Raw genomic sequence first — 25434 nt, forward strand, 5'->3', positions numbered from 1 at the left:
TGTACCTCTAAGTTTCACAGCAGAAAGTGGGAATGTGCAGTAACATCTAGCTTAATTCCTGCAAATGAAGAGTAAAACATCAGTGCAAAAGTTGGGTTTTCCTATGGGAAACTATAGGGGGTTCTTGCTAACTGTTTCTTTTTTGCGCATGGAATTGCACCTCACAAAATGTTTCAGATCTAGTGGGGAAATGCTGTCATTGGGGAGTGCTGCTGAATCTCCTTTAGTTAAGTGAACTTGGCCTTTGCTCAGAAGGGGGAAGGCCAGCAGAGAGTGCTCAAGCAGTGTTATGGAATGGTGTGTGTGCTCAGAGATACTGTAGCCTTTTAAAAGTTATTTGGAGCAAGAGCTTAATGGATAATGATCAAGTGCAACAACATCTGCATATTGAATCAATTTAGCATCCATATAGAGAAGCGTTACAATCTTCCTTTGCTCTGACACATGAAACAAAAAATGGTTTGGTAGCAATGAAAGAAGGTGTTGAAGTTCCTTTTCATGCCAAATAGCATGAAAGTAGCACCCCACATGAGTGATGTGGAGCCACATAGTGGATTGTTTGGTTTGGTGTCGTTTATTGTTTTGGGGTTTTTTTTGGCTAAAACTATACTGAGAACTGGCATTTGTCCAGGGTATGGCAATGAGTGGAAATGCTCTTCATCCTCTGTACTGAAAGCTATAGGAAATTAGTATCATGGGTGTGGGACTAATTCACTTGCCAAAGGATTCGGCTCAAAGACTGTTAGAAGTGACAGTGTGTTGTTCCGCTTAGTAGGAAAATATTACAAATGTAAGTAGGACTGATAACCTGGTTTTGTTTGCTTGGGACTTTACTGCAAGTTTCACAACTTTGAAAACTGTTCAGGTGCCAAGTGAATGTGAAATAAGTAAATGAGAAGAATAAATACAACAGACAAATCTTTTTTTTTTTTTTTTTTCCTCTCTCTCTTTCTCTCCCTGCTTCAAAATTTTAGCCACAGGAACAAGTCTTCAGGCTGGCCGCACCCTTCAGGGACCTGGAGCTTGAACCAGGGGACACCTTATGGATGGGAGATGACGGCAAACAGAGATGGAAGAGACTACTTCATCAAGTAAGTGGGCAGTGTGAGCTGTACAGTCTGTAGGACAGCACTGCAGCCCTGCTCTTAACTATATCTCCTTGGAATCCTAATTCCTGCTTCAGCCCACAATTAATGTTCAACTGTTGTGATTTATTGCACAGAGAGAGCTGTGACTGTACTTTAGTGGGCCTCGTTTTGGTACTTGGTGATTTCATTTACCCAAGAAAATGCTGCTTATATAAGGGCCTGTAATTTGTTGAGGAATTACAACAAATGTCATTAACAACAGGGAAAAAAAAAAAAAAAGCCATGTTTAAAGAATGAGGCAAAAGGTCAGTTCTGACTGGTACTAACAATTCTCCTCCATCTCTGCCATGTCAGCTCTGTTAGTTTGTCTAATATGTTAATTATATCGGTAATGAGAAAGTGTATATTTTGATCCTGTACAGTTAACATCCTAATTCTTAGATTTCCTGTAGCCCTTTAGCCGTGAATTAAAGGGTTTGCAAAATAAATATGAATGTGGATGATGTGACCGTAAACAAAATTGGCTTTTATTTTCCCAGTGAAAACTGTGTGCAACTATTCTTTAAAATCACTTAAATGGCTTGGATAAAATACAGTTTGCTGTTCTAGCAAATGTACTCTTATGTGGCTTTGGAACTTCTTCACTATGGAGGGGTGGTGGTGGTGAGTTGGCAGAACGATTGGTTAATTTTGCAGCATTACTTGCTTTAGTTTATATCCCATTTTTAAGGCTAGCATTTTGATTCTGTTCATGTGAAGAGCTGTTTTGTTTGTTTGTTTTTAATTAGCATGTCATTTTTATGTTTATTATTCTGATTGGAAAGTCATAGATGCTTTAAAAAGTCATAGATAAGAATTACTATTTTTTCTTTTGACAGAGGAAAAAGATCAGACGTTTTAAGTTGATCATTAAAAGGATCATTGAGATCCTTCATCTGCAAAACCAGAGTCTTATGGCGTTAGAACGAGTATATCCATTACTTTGCTTTCTCTTCCTCCCCACTTTGCCCAGAGTGGGTGCCTTGACTTCCTGGGAGGCATTTGCTTTTGGAGCCAAAGGAAGATTTGTAGCAGCATGCTGTCCTGCAGCCTTTCAAGATTTAGAGCAATTTCAGACCTGTCCAAATTGGAGCAAGTTGTCTCAGTTAATGGGGGCTCAAAAGCTGACTTTGAAATGTCGTTTTTTTCCTTGGACAAGTATCTGTCATGCTTCACATGTCTGGGAGACACTGGGTGCAGCACTGGGCAGTGTGAAGCTGAATGCCAGGCAGAATATAATTGTATTAGCATAGGTTTTCTGCCTGAACTAATTAGGCTTGTCAAGAATTAGAGGTGAGCCTTGAAAGCAGTGTGCAGATATGACCCTACTGCTCCTATTACTCTAGGTAGTAGAGGGATCTGCATACCTTGAGTGTCTGTTTCTTCTGCAGACTGTGAGTATGTTCTCCTCTACATGACTGAAATTCATCTGAACAATTAATGTAGTGCTTCTGAGGAAGGGCACCGCATTTGATTCCTCCTCTTTTCTCACTGGTCACATAATGGGGTGCTGCACTTATTGTGTAGCTATAAACAGCTGTGGCTTGCAGAATGCAGTGCATTAGTACTCATTAATTTTGCAATTTGGGAATGTTTTCTAACTCTCAGTAGATAATGATGATTTTGTTTATTTTTTAGATTGCCTTTTAGTACCTTGAAGTGCCATATCTGTCTCTTAAATGCAGAAAACTGCATCTAGGAACAAAAACGCATAACAGGCAGTTCCAAATTATGCCTTAAGTGATGTTGGGCTTGTCATTGTTGTGGTTGGTGGGTTTTTTGTTAGTTTGTTTGGGTTTTTTTAACGTGATCTTATAAGGTATTTGCTCTCCATTCTCTTCGGGGCCCTGGTCTTTCTTACATTTTTCTCCGCATGTGGATAGCAGACTATGTGGGAAAAAATAGCTTTAAGGCATAGAGTGAGACCTCTGAGGCAGCTGGTCTGTGGAAGCCTTTGCTATTTTGTGCCTGACTTTCTTAACCACAAGTTGAACCTTGCATGAGTTACAGTACATATTCCTGTATCAAAAGTTTTAAAGCAACAGCACTGGCTGTAGCACATGCACCAGCCATTTTTCCAGAGTACTAACATGTGTTATGTGAAATGACAGTCACCTGGGATGCATTAAAAGCTTCAGAAATGGAAAGAAACCAGGAAATCATTTGGAACCGCAAACTGCTATACCGAATCACCAGCTCTCCACCATTAGTGGCGAATGTCAGCCCTGGGAGCTACAATGATGTGAGTGGGTAGTCGTGACATAAACACTTGGTGACTCTGCCAGTGATTCCTCTGTGGAGGTCAATAGCAGCTACCCTTACAGTGCCTGTTTCTTGGCCAAGGAGTTGCCCTCTCTGCCTTTCAAAACAACTGTTTTTGCAAAAACTACATGGAACTACATAGATGAAAACACCATTTAATTTTCTTTCCTTTGTTTTTCACCCCTGGATTTTAGGAATGAAATAGTGAGGTGGTTGTTGACAGTTATATCAATAAAGGCAGGAGAGAGATCAGTGAGATAGCATTTCATACTGTCTCCAAGGTTTTTTATAGCCATACAGATTAACAAATTGCATCACACTGAAGGAGAAAAAGCAATTCAAAACCTCTGCTTGGTTTTGATTAAAGTTGTATAAACCAGGTATTATTACAATGAAATGTGCACATTAGTTCTGTACAAGCAAATAGCGTAAGTCACAGCAGCATTAACTGCTTTTTAGTTAAATAATTTACTCAGTGCCATATGTATATGTCCATTCAACTGCAAGCAGATATATTGTCATTTTGAAATTGTGGGAGGAATAGAGAATACAGGAGAATCTTTTGGTGAAGTGAAAAGTAATTATACAGTGTTGGTGCAAATGCTTTCAGACATGAATAGGAAGAGGTGTTTATTCTTTCTGCTGAAGCAAATGTGGTTTCTTTTGAATCTCTGAAAGCCTCTATGGCCTGAGCTAATCAGGGGCAGCTTCCATCACCCGGCAGCACTTCTGTAAAAAAGTGCGAGAAGAACCTTTTATCAAAATGTTTTGAGATGTCACTATCAATTCATTATCTCCTCTGTACAGATGGCACAACCAGGGTCATTTGGCAAACCTCTAAAATACTTTTTCTTAAGTTTAGGCCATGGTAAATTAAAGTTTCAGAACTTCACCCATTCCCTTTTAACTTGCCACTTCTACTTGAAATAGCTTTATGAGATAAGTAATACATTTTGGTACAGAAGGAGAGCAGTCATCTGGTATTCTTCCAGCAGGTTTCTGTACTGCACACACTGTATTAAGCTGGGCCTTTAATATGAAATGGTTTGCAGTATATATTTAATTCACTTTAAAGGCCTGCTTTCTTTGCATTTATTGTATATGCTATGATTATGAGACAGTTCTGTAATGCTAATTTGAAGCCAAAGATGAAACTTATTAAAAATGTGTTTGGTGTGAGTGTAGGATGTCAGAGAGATAGCAAGCAAAGCTGGAAGGTTTTGGCTGATTTTTTCCACAAAGGGCTTAGCCTCGTGGCAATTTTGTCTTGCCTAAGTTGCCATTGCTACAGTTTTACTGATTTTCAGACCTGTACATTTTCACCCTTTCCCTTATGTCAGTCTTGCTGCTTGTCAGACCTGGAGGTGAGTTGATGGAGGGAAATAAGCTGGCAAAAGCTAATAAAAAATCAGTCCTACAGAGAAAGCCATAAATTTTATGACAGTTTAGCTCCTTGAGCCAGTCTTCCACGTGGACTGATAGAGTTGCAGAATAGTTTAACATGGAAGAAACCTCTGAAGGTTGGCTGGTCCAGCTTATTTGCAAGAGATGCTATTGATCATGTTTACTTCAACTCTTGTCATTCCCTCAGAGAGGATGACAGGGTGTGTCTGTGTTACCCCATTTTATTCCAAGGACCCTGACCATCTGTATTTCATGCATATTAGCTTGCTTCTGTGCTTCAGCCTGGAACAAACCCAGCAAACAGCTGGGACCCCAGGCATGAAATAAAAAGCAGCACACCCAGAGATCAAAGCCTGCAGCATTACTGCTTGGTTTGACACACTGCAGGTCAGTCCCTAGAGTGCACAGCAGAGCTGGGAGACCTACTTGTCTCAGGTCTTTCCGAATCTTGTTATGTTAGTATGGTGTGCTTGCTATGCCAGTTGAAACATATCACAACATATTTTGTTATCTTGAGCGTTATGCTGTTGTTTTCCACTGATGATTTTGTATTTAGTAACACTAAATTATTCCAGACTTCTTCTAGGTGTATCTGGTAAACTCAATTCTTTCTTCCTCTAAGGTATGTTGTCCTATATATAATGCCAGCTCCATGATTTTTGGCTTGTGAAATTGTTACATTTTGGTTGTCTTTTCTTGGTTTGGTAACTATGTTTTTCCTGAAATATAAAATTCTTGAATGTCAGCTTTTTACCCATACATGAAACATAGGTAATGTGCTTGTGTTCTTTGGTAGCTAGTGCAGTTCATAACATCTAAATTCTCAAAGCATACACAGTACAGTATTTCTTTACCATACAGCAATGCCATGATATTCTTCTATACTCAAATACTTACCTAAATTTTCTTCAGTAGTCTTCGTCTTATTCTTTCAGTGCTTGCTGTGCTTAGAAGAGGACCGTCATTCATGTTTTCTGAAAGGTGGAGTTCTCCTATGGGTGTTGTGTGCATCCTGTCTGGCCTGCATGGTCCTCCTTGTACAACCAGCTCTCATTGCTGGCCAGCCATGTGGAGTAACAGAACACTGTCATTGATGATATTAATGACATATCAATCAAGCATCCTGTTTATTAAGGGTCACTAATTTATACCAGACGCAAAACTGAGGCTCACAGCCTGCTAATCAGTTTACTTCAAAATAAATAAGTGCTGAAGAGGATCAGACCATTCAGTTGTGGGTTTTTTGTTTGTTTGTTAGTTTTTATATTTCTCTTGGTATGTCTATCCTTACCCCAACTCTCAACTTTCTTGTCCATGTGTTCTGCAGGTTGTACACACCCATTGCTAGTTTGGTCCTTTCTCATAATATTTCCATGGGGTTTGCTCTGTTGGAAGGTTCTGAAAACAATCTAAATATATAAAATACAGTGAAAGCCTTGATTGTTGTTACAATGTTGTCCATCTTCTTACATTTTGAAAAGGTTGGTGTTATTCGTACCTTAAGACTACCTTAGTACCTAAGGGCTGTAATGAAAGTTTGAAGCCACAGGAGCCACCTTCTGCCCTGTAGGTATGATGTTATATAGCACTTTACTGAATGCATTGCATCCTTACATCTGTAAGTACTTAAACAATGTTGACTCGGTTCACTGGAGGATTTATGTGGCATTCAGAAAAATATAAGCAACATGGCTGCTGCTGCTCTGCCCTCCCTCAGCCGGCGTGAGAGCATTCGCGGTTCTGCAGGGTGTCACAAAGAGGGTTCATTGCCTTCTCCTTCTGATTCAGTTTAGGGGGATGTGAATGAAGGCAGCCTGTATGCCAGGATAATGCCTCAAGCCAAAGGCTGACTGCGGTCGGTGTACATCTTCAGGCATCTCTGCTCCCAGGTGAGATGCCAAGGGAACAGGCAGAGGAATCACTCTCTCTGGCCCACTTATTCCCACATCCCTAAAAGGGACATCCAATGAGATTGAATGGCAGGCAGTTTAACAGTGATAAAAATAGTACAACCTATATAATTAGCAAATATAACTCTCAGCTACAGGTTAGAGTAAAACCTAAAATGCTTCATAGGATTTAAATGTACATTTGCAATGTACGTTTGTAATGAGTCTTACACTGTTAAATTACATAGGATTAAAAAAAAATTAGAGCAGATATAAATTCTTATGTTTCAGACAAGCGGGTGAGTCAGCTGCTGACTGCCTAGGGCTAGGACGAAACTTCCTGTATTAATCAGGTTATTCTATAATTACAAGATTTCTTGCACCTTCCTCTGAAGCGGGTACTGAGTGCTGTCAGAGTCAGGATACTGGACCAGGTGGACAACAGGTCTGATTGGTATGGCGATTCTTAATTTTTATCTTTTTTTTTTTAATTTTAATTCCCTTGTCACTAATACGGACTGTTGATATGAATAGTGTGCTATTACAGAAAGAGTGCTACTGAGCTCATTTCAGGCAGCATACAAATTTGCTTTCTGTTGCTAAGGGTTTGACCTGCTCAAGGACAGGATCGTATGGTGGAAGGGAGAGTGGGGCTAGAAGAGCCGAACGGCAGCTTGGACACACAAACACAAGTGACTGTTTAAAGCAAACCTGAATAATTAGAAAGGAGAAGAAGGAAAATTATATAGCAACCTGTTTGTGTCAGTGGTCTGCCTAGATAAAACTCAGGCATATGGTGAAAAAGTATTGCTAAGTCAGCTCAGCCTCCTGAAAACAGATGATTTAACAGTCGTCCTTCCTTCACACAGAGCTGTTGCTCTAGCCATAAATATGGCAGGCATAAATACGACAGACAAATTGATGTTAATATCACTGGGGATAAATCATTGTTATAGTGGAGGGAATAATAGCAAGGAGATGCTGATTTGTGGGGTTATTTTATTTTAACTAGAGCATGGAAAAATGGGGAGTTCGTTGCATTGTAAGACAGCTTGTACCTAAGCCAGCTGGTGTGCAGTAGCTCAGGCATTAGCCACAGCTGCATGGCTCCTTACCTGTCTGCTGGCTTGCCCTTTCTGAGTCCTCTCTGCACACATGTGCGATCATCATGTGCTGAAGCAAAAGGATTCCTCAAACTGGAAGGGTGAGGGGAGTTATACAAGAAGGTATGAATGTGAGTGAGACTACTCAGAAGAGAAGAAACTTTTGCTCAGTCATTAGCCTTGAGTTGCTTGGATGTAATTGTACCTAAGTGGAGTATGGTGAATTATGTACTTGGGGCCTCTGCTAAGGCGAAGTCAGTGTTTCCAATCTAGTCCTCAGTGTTTTCTCCAACCACAAGGTGGATGGGGATGCCATGAAGTTCAGAGAAGTATTGCATCCTGAAAACTGTTATTCTTGTGTGTTAGAAGGTGGATTAGGAAGCAGAATAAAACTTCTGGAGCAGAACCTGTATAGAAAAAAAAAAAAAAAATCAAGGCAACCTAACCCAGGGTCACAATGCATAGAGGTGAGAAGATAAGATCCTCATTACTCTTAAAGTTCACGTGCTTCTGGGTAGATGCTTCATATGGCATAACAGCATCTCATCTGTGCCTTACAGCAAGTAAATGTATTGTTAGAAGCATTGCTTCGGTACACCAAGCTATCCTTCCCAGGAGCGTAAAACAAATTAATTCTTGTAAAGAGTTTGTATAAGTATGATAGTGCCAGTTGGAGTGGGCTTTTTCAAATTACTCTCTTGTAAAACAGAGTAAAGTCACAAGAAAATTGGCATTAAAAACACCAAATTCTGGTTCTACAGAGCCATGCAGGTGGTCGCAAGAGTGTTAGTGGTTTGTAAGAAGCTATAAGTCTTATCACAAGTCCTGTGCTGGTATCCCCAATGATGCAAACACAGAGGCTCTGCATATGAAATAGAACCTGGCTAGTTGAGAGTCCTTAAAAATAAAGAGGGGAAATCAGCCCTTGAAACACTAAAAAGGGAAAACGATCCTGCAGGCTGTATATCAGGGCCTTAGTGGCCATGAGCTTGAAAAAAAATAAATAAGGCAAAGCTGACTAATAGTTGATCATGGAACTGGGACTTTTCACCCAGCCTTTGCTATGTAAATTTTCCCCAGAGCTCCAGTTATAGCATTAAGAAAAAAAAAGGGCTGGAGCTGGGTTATAGAGCAGAAAAAAAGGAAAATAATTAGCACAGTATATTGCTGCTGTTTAAATAGCACAGTTGAAGTACACCCGCTCATCACGATATATGTAGTGAATTTAAAGCACGTTATCTAATATGTTATGTTGTGCCAGGAAATACCATATTGATGGTGCCTTTCCAGCAGTCATTCATATATTAAGGAACTGCATGCTGAGGTATATGGCAGTGAGCACTGAAGAAGCTGTATTTATCCTTTTGGCTTAATTTCTGTCCTGTTAATATATTTACAGTTTTCTATAAATAAAAGTGTAAGCCTACTGTAATATGTTCTTATGTGGATTGTTACTGTAGAACAGCAAGGTAATTTGTTTCAGGAAGACAGGATGATACTACCAACAAAACCTTATTGTATTTTAATTCTTATTTAGGTTTTAATTGCCTTTCTTACAATAAAATACTGCTTAATTATACTCCAAATGCTCAGCTCTCAAATATAATGCTAAAAATCCCCATATTATGTATGTTGTCATATATATGTAAGATTACGGTGAAGAAATAGTTTAACTGAACTCAAATTAATCTAGTTGCTGACAACAATGCAACTCACTGCAATATTTTGAAAGGCATTTATCTAATGTTTGTTAGGATCCTGTGTCATTCCACAGAAAATCTCCAATTTAAAATAAACCAATCAAACTGTGTGGCTGCACAATTAAATATCACCATGGTAACAGGGATTAAGCACACAAGGTAAAGACTTGCTGACAGTGCAGAGATTATTTCAAGTTTCTTACTCTTCCAGCAGTAGCCAAATAAATTTACATTTTTTGTATCAAGCACTGGGAGATGGAAAATGAGAGAGATTGAGGTACTTGTGTGGCATCTTGGGACTTCAAAGAATATTTTCCTGACAGGGGAAGTAATTAGCTGGAATTACAAATAGGAACTCAGCAGACAGATACTAATAAGTGTTCGCTCATGGGATTTATTTAGTGTTTCATAATTAAAACCTGGAGAGGCATATTATTTAGGATACAAATAGCATGAAAAAACTTTACCAGAGTTAAAGAGATTGAACAGAATAATAATGCCATTTTGCTTTTAATTTTCAAGTGAACTTATATGCACTTAGGAAAGATGGTTGGTTGCAGCTCTACTATAAAGTAATGTTTCTGATGTGTAATATACGTATAAATTTATAGTGCAGATAGACGCACTGATATTCAGTGAAGACATAGGATGATGCTTTAATCAATCCTGATGCATTTCTGCTTCTCTCTGGTTCTATTCCTAGCTTTTTAGTGTTAATTTATGAAGAATACTAGAGATGAAAATCTGCTGGCCTGTGGAATTTTCAGCTTTTAGTGGTGTGGTTTAAGGTTGGCTTGTTTTTCTGTATTCAGATTGGCTTTGACTTGGTTGCAGGAGAGCTGTTCTGATCACCATTGTATAGTCTCTTACTGCTGTATCAAGCTGAAATACCTGGTCTAAATTGGGAGCCTTAATCCCTACCTTTGGTTTATTAGCAGGTGTTCCATGTGTTTGGGGGGTGTTGTAGTCGTGGGGTCTTCTGTCCAAGAAATGGTTTATGAGACTTGGTGGTAAATGGGCCAATAACCACATCTTTTCTGTGGGCCTCAGGACTTGCCAAACTTGTCAATGCATTTTGGTGTCTTGTTTTGGTTATGGGAGTCTATACAGTCCTTGATGTTTTTGGTTCCCTATTCAATTCAAGCATAAGCTTCAGTCTCTTGGTGTAAACACAGTTTTTTAGCTCTGCTCTTACAAGAAATGTTGCTTCAATTTCACTGGGTATCTGACATCCAGTTTTGTCAGCTTTAAGTTAAAATGTCTTTCTTTGCATGTTGAGATCCAATTTGTTTTTTCTCATCTTGGGATAAAAAGACCTTTGTTAAAGATTCACGACAAATGCTGCAGTTATATCTAAAATATCATTGCATCTGGCAAGTTTCTGAAAGAGCAGATGAATACTGAGCACTGTCATGGATGAGTGATTTAGAGTCCTACTTGCCACAGAGCAGCATTTAGATCACTTAAAGAAAAGTGCAACTTAACAGAGTTTGATGGCAAGGTTCACTCTATTACTTACTGCATGGAGGAAATATGCTAAGAATTGGGTGAAAGTTGTTTTAGAGTGATTTCTATGGGGACAGAAGATGTGAAAGGGTAAAGGGAGGCCCTCCAGTTGAGTCACAAGGTTCAGAATGGACCCCTTTGCTTACTAAACTCCTTTTCAGAGAGGAGTTCAGGTGTGGCTCGATCTAAACTTAGTCCCAGACTTGGTCAGTGGTTTATGTCTAAGAGACAGAGAGGGTAAGGAAAAGCAGGTAATGGATTATATGTGTTTATGGCCAAAAGATTATATGTGCACCACCCAGTTCTTTAGGTCACTTGGCTGGGATTTCAAAGTTCCATCCTGCTGCATCTCAACCTGCTTACCTGCCCTCTAGGGGTCTGGTGCCAGGTCGCTCTGAAGTCTGGATCCTAGGACTCTTGAAGCAAACTTTCAGACATCAAAGTTAATAGAAATAAATAATTTAATGGAGTAGTACAGCAGCAGGGTTGGCTTGAGCTGAGTGCCTTTGAAGAGGTGCCAAACTGAGAATAGAATTCCCTGGGTAACTATACCCTTACAGAAGATTTACTCGCCCCTCACACGATGATTCAGTCCAATAGTAATATTTGAGTCTGAAGTCTTCTTGATTCTCATTGGATTCTTTCACTACCTTCAGACAGGCCTTTGTTTAGCTGCAGACATTGTTGATAGTATATAGCTGCTTTCTCCTGGCCTTGAAAGTGTAATTTTGTCCAAGTGGATCCCATTTTGCTCAATAAGGTACAAAACAGGCCTTATTTTGCAGGTGTTGTTGATGGTCTGTAGCTGCTTTGATTTGTTCAGGTGGACACAAGTTTGGTAAATATGAGCAGAACTCTACAACATACAGTTTAAGACTTAAGCCAGTTTAGCTACTAAGTAATGCTTAGCAGACAGTAGACTAAAAATCACATGACCTTAGAATGCTAAGTGATTCATTGTATTTAAAATGTACTTATTTAAGCTAAATGGTTAATACAAGACTTTAATTGTGCTAATCCAGTGATCTGTGATTAGTAAAACATCATTGCCCTACAGCCACGCTTGTCTAGCTGGGAGACTTCAAAGTAGGCTCACCAAGGCTCTCATATTTATGGGATAGAGTGGTTTGCTTGTAGTCAAACTGCATACAGTGGGAAAGGTATGCACCCGCAACTTACCAGTGTTTGCTGTGTTGTCTGCTCCTTTATGGGTTTCCTAAAACAAGTTCTTGGCTCAGCTACAGCTCAGACCTTTACCTCCTTTTGGAATCCGTACCAAACTGCTGCTGGTTTGGATAGGGGTAGTTGAGTGCATCCACACAAGTGCATTTTGTAGGAATGAGTGTCCAAAGTATCTGTTTATGGTGGCACTCTTTCATCATACAAAAATGCAGAAGTCCTGTTAAAGTTAGCTCCTGGCATATGCATCCAGCAAATGTAGAAGGAAATAGCAGTGAAATATTGATGAAACAGAAGGTAAAATCAGGTGTATACGGGAGAAGTTTCTTAAGAAATGGCTTATAAGATAAAGGACATGGTTTTTAGGAGAGCTGTGTTAGACAGTGCTGTCCCTGGGCTTGATCAGGTGGGAACAACAGAGTTTTACCTGGAGTCTAAAGAGGTACTTTATGTTTCTCTTCCTGCTATAATCCCTTTTGTATAGTGTTTTCTTTTTTGATGCTGTTTTTGTTGTTTTTTATTTAATCCAGTTAGTGCCTTGAGCTGGACAGTAGAGGCTTGGCAGAAAGCCATACTGATAAAAGACATTTTGTTTTGGGCCACGAGGGGCTGATTCTGGCAGCTCACAGTAATGACATTTAGGGATTTGGTTGCATGATTCCTGTTGCCAGCATCCTATTAAATTGCAGTTCCACCATTTTAACAAAGTACTAGGGAATGATAAGCATAACGGTCTGCCTTTGAAAAGGAAACCATACAAAAGATTAACTCAGTATTGGTGTTGCGCACTGAAAAGTTGAAACTTTCCAGTCAGGAACCTTTTTAGTTAAAACATATGTACTATAAAAAAATATAGGAGTTTCCATGCCTTCAAACTTGGGCCAGGATTGTGCCTAAGTTGTGAAAATAACTTTGGTTCCCGAGAGTGTCACACCATGACTAGCCAGAAGTTTCCAAAAGGCATTGAATGATGCCAGCTCAGTGGAATGCAAACATCAGTATCCTCATACTAATTTAAAAACAGTGCTGTTAGTTTCCGAACTCAAATTAATTAAAGCAAATGCAAGCTAATGGGCAGATCACAGGACCAGCTGCTTTCGTGGTGTGAGCCTTCAAGAATACGCTTCCTGAAGGAGGAACCCTATCACCTGAACATAATGTGTAATAGCTGCACAGCTGCTTTTCCAGCCTTGCCTCTGTGACTTGCATAGGCAATTGAGCCTGGGCACTGCTAGGAAGGGTGACAGGATAAGGCCATCTGTAGTGCTGCCCAGAGAGGGAAGCTTTGGTGGGCTGGCTAGTTCCTTTTCCATGTCATGACTCCATGTGCTCAGGATCTGGCAGCCTAAAAAGGAAGTTAGCCAGGTAGCACTTAACTAACTGCTATTTGATTTTGTGCTCATGTTTAAAGAATTGACCAACTAAACCTCCAGACAAGTTTGCTCAAAACTCATGGGTTTGGTGGCTGTTTTTGTGTTGTTTTTTCTTTGGTTTTATGCTAGAGGAGCACATGAAGTCTGCCATATAAAACTGGAATCCTCAATTTGTGGCAAAGAACTAAAGGGACTATATGTTTAGATTGCAAGCTTTCTATTATAGCACTGGATTGAGTAATCCAAAATGGGTTTATGCTGATAATTGGTAAATATTTAACGGAGATTATATGATACAGTGTAAAATATCAAGGGACTGGAGATCATGGCAAAACAGATCCCTTCCATTCCTTTTTTCTTGTGAGTCAAGTGGCACTTTACTTGTTGCTTTAGCATGTCATGAAATCTGAACATGTTGGCAAACCAGACTTCAATCCACTGTGTGCCCTTAGAACCTTTTGTAGATATTAGTGAAACACATTTAATTATCTCTGTTAGACAGATTATTCAAGGCAATTTAGATTACCACATATAAGGTGGAATAAAGATCAGTGTTTTTAGTAAGTGTATGGGCAATAAAAGTACTTAAATGGAATGATATTCAGAGAGATTACATGATTTGACAAGGCTTTTAGATAACTGTATAAATGTTTTTTCCTAAATGCTGTCACAAAATGATGTATTATAACTCTATTTAAAAAACACTTTCATTGAAAGATAGGAGAGGAAATATTTTTGCTTAAGTGTTTATACGTAGTATCAACAAAATGTTTTCTCTGGCAGAGGGCTGTTATCATCAATCTCATTAAAGTGAAAAACACAGAAGTGGGCTGAAAATATAAGGACAAGTTCAATGAATCAGCAATATTTCTTGCTGTCAGTTTTGAGTTTTCTACTGTTGTCTGATAATAACTGTGATGAGTTATTAATTTCATCAGGATATATTTGCTATCCTATTCTCCCCACCTAAATAAAAAAGTGATCACTAGTATCTGGTACCATTTATTTGAAGCACCATTTAGGGAATCCAGTTGTTCATGTGAATTTCTGCATAACTATGATAAATAAATTAAATGATGTAAGGGCTGTGACATTTTTGAGTGAGTAGACTTTTAGTGCCAGTAATAAAAATGGTAATGCTTTGGAAATATCCTAGTTTGACAGCTCTTCAGAGACTCAAAACCCGACAATTTTAATTCATTTGGCATGTATATGATGCAAGTTGCCAAAGCCTTCGTAGTTGAGGCAACCTGTGTAATAATAAAGTTCTTCTTTCATCTAACGCTACAAGTTACATTCACGGAGGTTGTTGATTTGGGGTTTTAGTGGGTTTGTTTGTTTTGAAGACTGACTTTTATTGTCGGCATTCAGTATCAGTAGCATACTTTTATTGACAGTTACGAACAACAGCTTCCTTGAACAGTCCCATCAACGACTTGGGACATTGCAGCACAATTACCCAAGGAAGAGCTGCACATAGTGCACATTTCAAGGAAGTGTAGATGTAAAGTAGCATCAAGCAAGTGATGGTATTGGAGTAAGACAATAGGCTACATATGGTCAGCATGTTCTGGTGTATATTTTACGTGCTGCACCAGACGTCTTTTCTAATGGGGCCAATGTCATCTTTCCTGCCTTATCTTAATGTATAGCATATTAATGCTCTTTGTGAGTTCTCAGGCCTTTTCATTCTAATAATGTATATTTTATATGTTATTGTTTCAACTAAAGTAGCACAACTGAAATAATGCTGGTCAAATATAGAACGTGCTTTAAGAGAGCACTAGTCTGTGGCCCTCTAGACCAAAGAGGATTCCTCCCATCCTGGTCTGAGAGTACAAGACTGCTGCAATTCCCCATCCCCACGTCCAGCTCACAGTGAGGCTGAGCATGCAATCCCCATGCTCTGCACAGGCAGAGCCAGCCACCAGAATTACATGTATAGGCAACCAGTGCCTTGACTGGCACAACATCCACACAGATGGCATGCATGTGAACATAATCAGTACAAATGGTCTGTTCCTCGTCTTATGCATCAGAAAATCAGGATACTTGCTATTGAGTCATGCATACACATGCACACTCAGCCCCCACATACATGTGCAGAAATGTGTCTCTCCAGTAGCTGATCCACACCTGTGGTCTTGCCTACAGCAGACTCTCAACCCCAGTCTCTCCAGTGTTCCACCTCTGGTTATTTTCCCTGCTTAGTTCCACTTCCATGACATCTGTACCTAAATGGGGTGTTTGCAGCACCATCACCTAGATACCATCAGCCTTGCATGGCTGAGACCCCTTGGTACTGTTGACCTTGTGAGTTCAGCTCCCCAGGGGTCAGCAGGGTTCCCCTCCAACATGGTCATCTTTCACATGGCTCCCCATCACCCGGCCATGAAACCCAGGCAGTCCTCATCATGCTTGATCTAAATTTTGGCACTTCTCACTCTGCTGTGTGTTACAGCCAGCTGTTTCTCTTGACATGCCCAGCAGCTTTTAGGGGTCAATTAGCTGAACCTCAATCTCTCTGCCCATTAAAAATAAAATAAAAGTGAGCCTTTCTGAAAACTGAAGTTACTGTAGTACCAGGAGGCATCACTTCCAAATTCTGTCAATGGCCATCAAACTCTGGGGGAAAAAAAGGTGGCACAATATAAGTTAGAAGAAAGATTTTGATATCCTTTTTTTCAATGACGTTTGGATTCTAATTTCGCACTTTAACTATTGTATTTGGACTCTTTCTAACAGTACTTCAGGAACTCTAATATTTTTATTCATATGTGCTTTCTCTCCAGAAAATGAAGATTGTTACCTAAGCCAGATAATGTAGATTTTTTTAAAAGATATGTTGCTTTATGCATGTTATAAAATCCCAGAAAAACTGGAATGAAATGACTAGGCTTTGCTTGGTACCTCTTATCTTCAGACCCTTTTTAGCCATTTGTAACTTTGCCCTGCTTTCCTTGACTGAGCTGAATTTTTTTGTCCCCTTGCTTTCCTGAGAACTAATTGCTATTTTGAAAAAAAGTATGATTCCCTTTCCTGGAAAAAGAGAAGTAATTTTACCAAAGGTCATGACAAACCTTGGTTCCTAGTTTTTTGAGAGGGATGTTTGAAAGGTGACCCACATACCACCTTTCAGCCAGGGATGTCATTTTTGATGTTGCTGTGAAGTTCTCCTATATTAAAAGCCTTCTGAAAATTTTAGAAATTGCTATGCTGAGTGGAATGCAGAAACTGAAATCTCCAAAAGAGCATTCACGCAGCATGTCCAAAAACTGAATAACTAAAAAGAAGTATGCCAATAATGACTACTAGCTGTCAGAATAGAGAGGTGACAAGGAAGCTAGAGAAGAGTAGAGACGATACAATTTGAGGAGGAACTAGTGTGAACGGCAATGCTTGGATTACCTGGGTACAGGACAGTCATTGGGAAACAGGAGAGGAGGGGAATCAGGTGGAAGAGAATTGATCTGACAAGGAGTTGGGATGTGGAAAGATGGAGGACAAAATAAGTTAAAAATGACATCTGTAATTTTTTTGAAACACAGTGGTGTTGACTCATGATCTGGTTATGACCTGTAATAATCATTGTCTACGGTTCTGCAGATTTTTTTTTCTTAAATGTTGTTCTGGATGTTCTCTGGTTTTATTAGAAATTCTTTGCTTACAGATTTTCTGCACTTAGTCTATCAAATGGATAGGGACATTAGGTCTGCAACATGAATGTTAATATTTTACCTTGTCAAATGCCCAAAACACATAGCCATGTGTTATAAACAGATGTATAGTCTACATTATTAAATCATTATGAGAGTTCAGGAATGGCATGAGATGAGTTAAATATTGCAGTTCTTGATAACTGATTCAAAAATTATCTTATAAAATATTATTTAGTTGTCCTGAAATATGACTCTTACTAGTTAGTTCTAAAATATTAATTTCATGCTGTGTTCCTACCTTTCACAGAGGTGATTATTAATACTTTAATTATGTATACCAATGCCACTGGCAATATGAGACCACAAGATGAATACCGCAAGACAACTCTCTTGCACAGACTACATTGGTTTTGTATTTTACTGTAGACCGTTAATTATAATTGTATAAAATCTGTTGAATTTAGACATCAGTCATCATAGCAAATAAAGTGCCAAATTCTCTGCCATAAGTCACTTTAGCTTCATTAGTGTCAGCAGAGTCTCACTGATTTACACCAAAACAGATGACACAAAAGCACTTGTTATATTTTACTGCCTCTCCCATGAGTTGTGCTATTGCAGTGTTTCAGGACTCCTAGAATAACAGTTGATTTTTTTTTTCTCCATCTTTTCCTCTCTGTGTGTTCATTGTTTCGTCAGCCACTTATGCTTGAAATTATCCTTCCCTAGTTTAAGTGTAGAAAAGAGTTTGGTATTGTGATGTTTGTCCGCAGCCATCACAGACGCATTCTAATTTTTACTTTTTAATCAGAGATAATAGTCAAAGTGTGTTCTGGGTTTTAGTGAATGGTAAGCTGCTGCCTGTAGCCTTTCTGGCTTTATTCTGCAATTAACTACTCTTAAATGGTTATGGATGTGAATGGATGTCCTTATAGCTCCATAGCAGAACACAAACTGCAAATAATGGAGCACCCGTTTTCCTTAATTAGGCCTGCTGAGTTCATTATGAGGACCTTGATGCACTTCTCTTAGTGAAGTGTGTTATGAGGTCATTCTGTTGGATTGAGGTCTCGATTGTGTCTCATGAAAAAAAAAGGCCCATTGAAAGAACAAGGATCTGCCTGCACTGCAGTCACGGCAGTAGTTATTGTGAATCTTGTGGTCAATGTGTCCCAGTCAGCCTTAAACAGGCTGGCTTGGGTACTAGTAAAAATCTTGCTATGGCAGCACCAAGTTTAGGCTGACGTGAAGCTGGGTAGATTATACCTGTGCTGTGCCTTGCTCTGCAGTACAGCAGCCAGGCTTCCCACAGTACCCGAGCACACTGGTTGAAAACCCTACAGATTTCAGGCTTCTCACAGCTCGGTACTCAAGTCTTCACTTTTATAGATAGTTGTCCTTAATGATGGACTCAGATTTTTAGCCTGACCTGTCTTCTGATGGAAATACTCTCTGGGGATGTAGTAGTTTTTTCTGCATGGAAGAGTCCCATATATTTTGTTACAGTTAACAGTCTCCATGAGAACTTGCAGCTATGTTCTGTGAATAATTGTTTTTTCAGCTTGGTTGCTATTTTGGCTCAAATAAAATATAATCTGTGTTACTGTTTCTTCTCTTCCTGGTTGTTCTCTGACTGGAACAAAAAGTACTCCAAAACTTACTTCCTTCTATGCAAAATAGCCCATTTAGAGCTAAATTCACAAAACTACCTGAAGATGGGAAACTGTATTTGCTTTTCGAAGTGATTCATACTTTCATGTTGGCCAGTTTTGTCCTCCGCGTGGTAAGTATGCAATTCCTACTTCCCATACAAGATCACCCAGCACTCGGCATTCCTGGTCATAATGGTACAACTTCATGTTGCATAAATATGAATGAAATCTTCACTGAAGCAGAGGTGGGACCAAGTGTGACACAGAATTACAGAATCACATGGTATCCTGGGGTGCATGAAGAAAATTGTGACCAGCAGGTCAAGGGAGGTTTTCCTCCCCCTCTACTCTGCCTGGTGAGGCCCCATCTGGAGTCCTGTGTCCAGTTCTGGGCTCCCCCATTACACAAGGACAAAGAATTACTGGAGGGAGTCCAGTGGAAGGCTACGAACATGATTAGGGGGCTGGAGCATCTTTCTCTTCAGGAGAGACTGAGAGAGCCTGGAGAACAGAAGGCTGAGAGGGGATCTCATCAACGTTTACAAATATCTCAAGGGTGGGTGTCAAGAGGATGGGACCAGACTCCTTTCAGTGATGCCCAGAGACAAGGTGAGGGGCATCAGGCACAGAGTGAAGCACAGGAGGTTCCATCTGAATATGAGGAGAAACTTCTTTAAGTGTGACACTTGTCAGATGAGTCATTTGGCTTTGCTTCAGCCTGCCTATGGGTAATGTTTTGAGGAAACTTAACCGATGGACTTTACAATGGAGCATTGTGCTAAGCAGATAACAGTCATTCTTCCTCTTGGTACCATGGGTGCTTGTTTCGTGCCCGGACCCTGGGAAGCTGAGGAAAAACCTGTTGTATGTTGTATGTTGTTGTTGTTGTTTTGTGGTTTTGTTTGTTTGTTTGGTGTTGGTTTTTCATTGTGTGGTGGGTTTTTTTTGTTTGGGGTGTTTTGTTGTTGTTTTGGTTTGGGTTTTTTTTCAGTCCCTGGGACTGCTTTTCCTGGGCAGAAGTGAGTCCTGAGTCCCAGATACTTTTCTTGTCTGATGATCTTGAGTTTTTAGCTCTTCTCCTGTTGATCCCCAGGACAACATTTTAGCAAGATCAAAATCTGTACCAAAATCCACAGCAGTTAAGGGACTGGCTCATTGCTTTCCAGAACTTGGTTTTTATGGGAGAACAGAGGGATTGTATCTCAGTTGTCCTCTCTTTTGTATTCTCCTGTGGGATATATTAGGAAGCAGAGAGCAGCTGTGTCACTTTTTATTGATACTGATAAATCAAGAAAAAACAGTGTTGTGCCCATGTAGCAAATGTGTGTGATCTGTTCTGTTTCTAGAGAAACCTTATTTGCTACAGAATAAACACTTGGTCTTCAACATATTTCCATAAAATCTCTTGTTGGAGGTTAAATAACTATTTTCCCATTCAGTCAAGTGGAACAAACCCCCACTTTTTTTTAAACTGAAGGCAAGAGAAGAGTCTGAAATAATTTTTAAAAAGTTATAAAATTAACAACCGTGGCACAGAACATAGTTTATTTTAATAAACCTTCTGTGGAGTTGTATTAAAAGACCTTGGTTTTAATTCCTCATGCAAAATTGCTTATAGTTCAATAATTTATTCTGCATATACCCCCCAATAAACATTCTACAAGTCTTTTTTTACCTCAAACACTTTATTATTTCTTCATTTTTCATATTTGATAAGTTTTTTTTTTAAAGTAACCACTACTTTTGCATGTGTTCTATAAAGGCTCAAAGAAGGTGATTCAGAGCTTGTGCAAGTGTGTTTTAGTGTTTATCGTAAGAAGCACTCATCCCAAGGCATCTGAAAAATCTTGACCTGTAGTCAAGCATATCTTAATCAAGGTAAACATGAATAGTAGTAATAATAGCTATTATTTTTTCTTATTCTTGGTCCAAGTATATAGTTAGTAGCTGAACAGCTTACACACACTATTACATTTTGTTGCCAGCATCATGTCTTTCTGTAGGGGATATAGAGTTTGGAAATGAAGTCATATATCCCATAACTGATTTATGTTTGTACACATACATATGTATATATACAAAAAGAATGTATTTCCTTTGAGGTCGTTAATTATAAAACTATTTACAAATCATTGTTTAGCCTATAAGGAGAACTAGCACTTTGCTCATACACTGTCTTGTATTTAATCTGTATTGGGTGGTTTGTTCCATTCAATTCCATTTATTTTAAGAAAGTACTTTGGGCTGTGTTATTTGGCACATATGGAATAATGCAAGCTATTTTAAAAATGTGTATCTAAGGTTAGAGGTGAAAGCATTATTAGATACTATAATGCTTTGTGTTTGCAGGAAGGCTGTATTCAGAAATAGCAAGTATATTTTTTTGTTTAACCTCAGTACTTTTATTACCAACACCTGTGAGCAGAAACATGAAATCTCTATGTTTTCATTATAGGTTTCTCAAAGGCTTTTAACAGAGAGTATTCTTTATCTGCTTGTTCCCACGTTTAGCATATACATAGTAAAGACTTATGGGAAAAAGTAATCAGAGTTATAAATTAGTCATTTTTTTAATTTGGTCTGAGAGAGATTTTTGCAATATAAGCTTCATGGTTTTGCCTAGGAAAAAAAGATTTCTTTATAATGCTCATCTGTGATTCTAAGTAAGACTGTAAGTACAATTTTATTTCTAAGATCAGAAGTCATTCCAGCCCATATGCTTGCATGTGACACTGGACAGTGACTAACAGCAGATGCTTAGGCAAAGAGTCAAAGAAAATGCGACTGGCCAACCTGGTAAGAAAAGCTTTAAAGTAGAAAAGATGGAGATTCCTCAACAGTCCAAGTGTTGGATGTGGCAGGCATACCGAGTGCCTGGCGTGACAGGAACAGAAGGACCGTGGCATTCAGCAACACAAGGTTGAAGCAGAATCACCTGAAGCACATTAGGCATGTAAAAAAGAAAGGGCCTGTGGGACAGCCCTTATGTGGAAAGGTCTCATGCCCTTTCTGGGTAATTGGCATGCTTGGGTGCCTCTCTGAGATGTCTCCACACTCATTCCCATGGCATGGAAATCAAACAGGAGGAATGTGTGTGTGTATCTGCATGCATTTATGAGGCTATAACCTGGCCTGCATCATGGAGATGTCTTGGGGCAGCTCACACAACTGAAGTGCTGCAATGGAGGGATACAGGCTCTTTGGGAAGGATGGGCTAGGGAGGCAAGGAAGGGAAGTCATCCTTTCCGTGAAACAGCAGCTAGGAAGCAAGGAGCATTGCTCTGGGGAGGTGGGGGGAGCCAGCTCAGAGCTTGTGGGTCAGGACTGGCAGGTGAACCAACATGGGTGATGTTGTAGTGAGTCTGCTATAGGCCACCTGGTCATGAAAAATTAGATAAGATCTTCAAACTTCTAGAAGTAACCTCACATTCACACACTCTGGTCCTCCTGTGTGATGTGAACCACTCTAACACCTGCTGGTGTGCAACACAAAGCAAGAGTTTTGTGGCACAGGTGATCAAGGAGCCAATGAGAGGAGATGCTTTGCCAGATGTCATACTTAAAAACAAAGAAGGGTCAGTTAGGTATGTGAAGATCAGGAGGAGCCTTGGCTGCAGTGACCATGACATGGTTGAGATCAGGAGCCTGAGAGGAGGGAGCAGGGTAAGAAACAGAATCACAGCCTTAGACTTCAGTAAAGCAGTTTTCGGCCTATGTAGGGATCTGTTTGTCACACATGGTATCCCATGGTCATGGAGAGAAGAGCAGTCCAAGAGAGCTGGTTTATGTTAAAGGATCACCTTCTCCAAGCTCTAGTTTGGTCTATCCCAACAAACAGACTGCATGGAGGTGAACAAGGAATTGCCGACTAAATTCAGACGTAAAAAGGAAGTCTACAAGAGCTGGCAGCAGGGTTAGGTGACCCAGGAGGAGTACAGAAACACTATTCAGTTGTGCAGGGATGGGCCCAGGAAAGCTAAAATCCACCTGGAGTTGAATCTGGCAAGGGATGTGAAAGGCAACAGGAAAGGATTTTACAAGTACATCTGTAGCAAAAGAAAAACTAGAGAAAACATGGCCCCACTGCTAAATGGGGCAGGGCCACTGCTGACAGACGGCACAGAAAATGCTGAGGTACTCAATGGCTTCTTAGTTTCAGTCTTCTCTGGTAAAACTGGCTGTTATGAATCACAGGCCCCTGAGACCAGAGGCAAAGTCTAGAGCAAAGAAAACTTGCCCATAGTGAAGGATGATCAAGTTAAGGAACACTTAAACAAATTGGATGTAAACAAGTCCATGGAACCTAATAGGTTGCACCCACTAGTGCTCAGAGAACTATCTTATGTCATTGTGAAGCCATTAAATCATCTTTGGAAGGTAATGGAAATTTGGGAAGGTTTGTGAAAGTAGGAAAAAAAAAGTATCACTCCTGTCTTCCAGAAGGGTGAGAAGGAGGATCTAGGGAGCTACAACATAGAATCATAGAATCATTTTGGTTGGAAGAGACCCTTAAGATCATGGAGTCCAACCATAACCTAAATCTAGCACTCAACCATGTCCCTAAGAGCCTCATCTGTACATTTATTACTTGCTTCTCGGGAAAGGAGACTGACACCCTCCATGCTACAACCTCCTTTCAGGTAGTTGTAGAGAGCTATAAGGTCTCCCCTCAGCCTCCTTTTCTCCAGGCTAAACAGACCCAGTTCCGTCAGCCGCTCCTCATCAGACTTGTGCTCCAGATGCCTCACCAGCTTTGTTGCCCTTCTCTGAACTTGCTCCAGTGCCTCAATGTGTTTGCTGTAGTGAGGGGCACAAAAGTGAACACAGGACTCAAAGTGACGCCTCACCAGTAGTGAGTACAGTGGGACAATCATTCCTCTAGTCCTGCTGGTCACACTATTTCTGATACAAGCCAGGATGCTGTTTACCTTCTTTGCCACCTGTGCATACCACTGTCTCATATTCTGTTGATTATATATGCCTGTTGATGAACACCTCCAGATCTTTTTCCTCCAGGCAGCTCTTCCCCAAGCCTGTAGCACTGCCTGTGGTTGTTGATGCTTAAGTGCAGGACCCAGCACTTGGCCTTGTTGAACCCCATACAACTGACCTCAGCCCATCGATCAAGCTGGTCGAGATCCCCCTGTATGGCCATCCTGCCCTCCAGCAGATCAACACTACCACCCAATATGGTGTCATCTATAAACTTACTAAGGGTGCACTCAATTCTCTCATCCAGATCATTGATAAAGAGATTAAGCAGAACTGGCCCCAATACTGAGGCCTGGGGAACACTACTCGTGACCAGCTACCAACTGGATTTGGCTCCATTCACCACAACTGTCTGGGCCAGGCCCTCCAGCCAGTTCTTTATCCATCATAGAATACACCCATCAAGGCTGTGAGCTGCCAGCTTCTCCAGGAGAGTGCTGTGTGATACGGTGTCAAAGGCTTTACTGAAGTCTACACAGCATCCAGAGCCTTTCCCTTATCTACTAAGTGGGTCACCTTGTCATAGAAGGAGATGAGGCTGGTCAAGCAGGACTTTCCCTAATAAATACTAGCCACAGGTGGTTTTTTGCATGGACTGTGGTTTCTCCCCACAAGGCTTTTTGGACATGAGACCTTCTGTTGTGGAGGTTAAGAGAATAACTACGGTGAGAACCATAGTGCAGCAATAATGTTGACACAGACTGTTCTGTACTGCTTGTGTTCGGTGCCAGGGAACAGCCTCTGGCATAATTAATTTATTAGTATTGCCATAGTGATAGAAATGTTCTCAGGCTTGTATGGCTTGCATATTATTTTAGAAATACATAACAGGAAGGTGAGGGATGCTGAAAGTCTTTTAGTCCGTTTCCAGAACAAGACCGGTTATCTATCTAAATGAGTAAGTACTTGGACAACAGGTCTATCTTAGTGAAACTCCATTTTCAGTTTTCACTATATATAAATATCATTTTTTGTCAGTAATCCAGCTGGCTGAAGCTAATTTTTGCTGAAGGAGGGTTTCTGTTTCCTAGAGAACCCGTGTTAAAGAAATTATTTCCTTTCAAGGCCTGATAAAGGATACTTTAAACATATACTGTGTAAATTTGAAAAGGTAGTCTATGTTGTCATTGAATCATACAAAAAGTACAATAAGTAATGTTATTACCAAGCTGTTTGAGTCTTTGGATCAGTTAAAAATTGTATGGCAGACCACAGCCACTGTGGCCATCCACAAAGACAGTATCTGTTGATTGCAGGCTTTGGTAGGTAAGAGCATAAGGGTTGACAGGGGCAGGTATACTTAAAGGAGAGATTTATCATTTGAATGGTAGAGGGAGACAGTGGATGGATTTGTTCACACGCCTGATTTATGTACCACTGTATCTTTCTTGGCACCTTACTGCTATAATGAATTATTCCTTTAAAGTTTCTTAGAAAACCTTAGAAATTCCTTTAAGATAAGCACAGATATTGGCTCTGTATTTAGTCTCATGTTTAGTTAGTTATACCATACTTTTGATAAACATGAGCGAATCAGCAAGAATTTTCCATGCAAATTAACCCTTGTTATTGGGGGCATGAAATGCCT

General features: G+C 39.9%; 1 protein-coding gene across 1 annotated transcript in view; it reads left to right on the forward strand.

The window, feature by feature from the left end:
• FRMPD4 (FERM and PDZ domain containing 4) overlaps positions 1-25434 on the forward strand; it is a gene marked incomplete at its 5' end in the record, with an annotated part of 188994 nt that overhangs the window by 73221 nt on the left and 90339 nt on the right. The window contains one exon of the mRNA XM_082076260.1: positions 975-1091. Within this exon, the coding sequence (XP_081932386.1) occupies positions 975-1091 (117 nt within the window). The remainder of the gene's footprint in view (positions 1-974; positions 1092-25434) is intronic.

The sequence above is a fragment of the Streptopelia decaocto genome (genome assembly GCF_964273445.1).
Source record: "Streptopelia decaocto genome assembly, chromosome: 1".
Lineage (NCBI taxonomy): Eukaryota > Metazoa > Chordata > Aves > Columbiformes > Columbidae > Streptopelia > Streptopelia decaocto.